The 2,442-nt window shown below is 59.2% G+C and overlaps 1 protein-coding gene across 1 annotated transcript; it reads right to left on the reverse strand.

The window, feature by feature from the left end:
• On the reverse strand, positions 1-2,442 carry N0V96_010877 (uncharacterized protein; the record flags this gene model as incomplete). The annotated part of the gene is made up of 1 exon (XM_053195830.2): positions 1-2,442. The coding sequence occupies one exon, from the start codon at positions 2,440-2,442 to the stop codon at positions 1-3; it is 2,442 nt and encodes an 813-aa protein (XP_053046865.2).

Here is a 2,442-nt window from a genome sequence, read left to right on the forward strand (position 1 = left end):
TTAGAAGCTGTGGTGAGCACGACGGAAACGCTGAAGGCGTTCGAGGCGCTTGACAGAACGCTTGCAACCAGTTGAGCCAGAGCCAGAACCAGAGCCGGAGCCAGAGCCGGTACCAGAGCCAGAGCCGGTACCAGAGCCAGAGCCGGTACCAGAGCCAGAACCGGAGCCAGAACCGGAGCTAGACTCAGAGCCAGAGTTGGTAGCGCTTCCAGCTCCAAGAATCTGGGCAGCAGCGTGCTCGGCAGCAACCATGACAATAGCCTGGGTGTTACCGGTAGGCAAGTCAGGGTGGATGGAGGCATCGACAACGTAGAGGTTGTCAGTGCCCCAGACCTTGGTCTTGGTATCAACGACACTGTTTCCGTCGTTGGTGGAGCCCATGACAGCGCTGCCGACAAAGTGGCTGCCGGTGGTGTGCTCGGAAATGAGGCTCTCGGCGGTGACGTTGCCGGACAGAGTCAGGGTGCTGTTGGACTTGGAGGCGTACTGGATAAGCTGATTCATGAAGCTGGTGATAGCCTCCTTGTCCTCAGCGGTGGTGAGGTAAGGCTCGGTAGTGAGCTTGGTGGAGCCGTCGGCAGAGATGCCGAGAGCGCCTACGGAGGTGAGACCGTGGGTGAGATAGACCTTGACGCGGATGGTGTCGTTGGCAGGAGAGTTAACAGTGCCCTGGACGTATCTCTTGCCACCATCAGAGCCCTCAACACTGGTCCAGAAGTTCAGGCGCTGTCCAGCCTGGCTGAGAAGTCCGGATCCCTGGGCGAACTGGTCGACATCGGTCTGGCTAGGGGCGGTGAAGGCAGTGCTGGCCAGGGAGTTGAGAGTGGACTTGGTCTTGAAGTTGACGGTGAAGATAGGGTGGTCCTTGAGGTTCTGACCGACGGGGAGGTCGATCCATTGGGCCTCAGCAGGGAGAGTGACCTGAGCGGTTCCGTTCTGAACAGTCTGGATCTGCTCCTTAGGGCCGATACCGCTGTTGAACAGGATACGAGGGGAAGAGAGAGCACCAGCAGCCAGGATGGCGGCGCCACCGGACTTCAGGTTGATGATCTGGCGAACGTTGGTAGCGGTCTCAATCTCGACACCAGAGATGGTGGTACCGTTGCGGATAGCACGGATGACCTTGGCGTTAAGCTGCAGCTTGAAGTTGGGCAAAGCCTGGGCGAGGGGCAGGTAGTCACGGACGGGACCGCCGCGCATACCGTTCTCGATCAACCAAGGAGGGTGAGTGAAAACTGCCTGCTTCTTGTCGGGCTCGGCGAGAGCGTCAACCTCGCTGAAGCCGTTGCCGGCCAGCCACTGGGACATGACATCGTAGGCGCCCTGGTCGTAACGCTTTCCGTCCTTGCTGGCGAGAATGGTTCCCGGGGTCCGCTCGTAGAGCTTGTTGGCAGACTCCTCAACGCTGCTCCACTTCCAGCCCGTGGGCCACTTGTCGTCGAAGTCATGCGCGGGAGGCTTGACCCACATCATGGCGTTGACCATGGTAGAGCCGCCGAGAATGCAGCCAGCCTGGGAAGCGGTGTCCGTGCAGTACTCGCTGGTCTCCTTGGCGGTCGAGAGGTAGTAGCCCATGGCAGGGACATCGTACTGGGTGACAGTGCTGTTCCAGTCGACAGTAGCCTTGCCACCGCTGGACGCCAAAGAAGCTCCTCCACGCTCAAGAAGAAGGACGCTCTTTCCGGACTCGGCCAAGCGCTCGGCAACAATGAGACCAGCTGCACCGCCACCAGCGACGATGTAATCGTAAGTAGTGTTGGAAATCGTAGTGGTGATGTTGGCGGGGACGGACGGGGAAGTTCCGTTGCCAGTGCCGGGAGTGGAGACGGCATCGGAAGCCTTTGCCGCCCAAGTCGCGTAATCGGCGGACTTGGCAGAGGCGAGGTTTGCGCCGAAAAGACCAAATCCAGCACCGTGGTAGTTGAGAGCGACGGAAGCGCTGGTGGTGTCAGAGAGGGCGGTGGTCGAGTAAGCCCAGCCAAAGGTGGTGGTATCAGAGGTGCCGGTGAAGGTGGTTGTGTCACCGGTGATGCATCCCTCACAGACAAAGGTGTAAGTGAAGGCAGTGGCGTTGACGGAGGTGCCAGACTCAATAGGCTTAAGAGTGATGCCGGAGTCGGTCACAACGTCGGGGTTCGAGTATCCTGACGCCTTGCGGATGGAAGTCTGGATAGATTCTCCATTGGGCCACGCAACGACAAGGAGCTTGTTGGCCATGGGACCGCCCAGAGAGACAGAAGCCCATCCCGCGGTGATGGGAGCAGAGATCTGGCCGATAAAGTCCTTGCCAACAGTCGAAGGCAGGGCAACACCGAACGAGAATCCAGAGGTTTCGGTGTATCTCTGGAAGGTGATGCCAGTTGCGGAGTCGACATATGAGGTTGTCTGCTGGGCTACGGCAGCCGCAGCCAAGAGTCCCGTGGTAAGTAGGGACTTGAACAT

This window comes from Colletotrichum fioriniae (genome assembly GCF_027942845.1).
Source record: "Colletotrichum fioriniae strain IMI 355084 chromosome Unknown scaffold_16, whole genome shotgun sequence".
Classification (NCBI taxonomy): Eukaryota; Fungi; Ascomycota; class Sordariomycetes; order Glomerellales; family Glomerellaceae; genus Colletotrichum; species Colletotrichum fioriniae.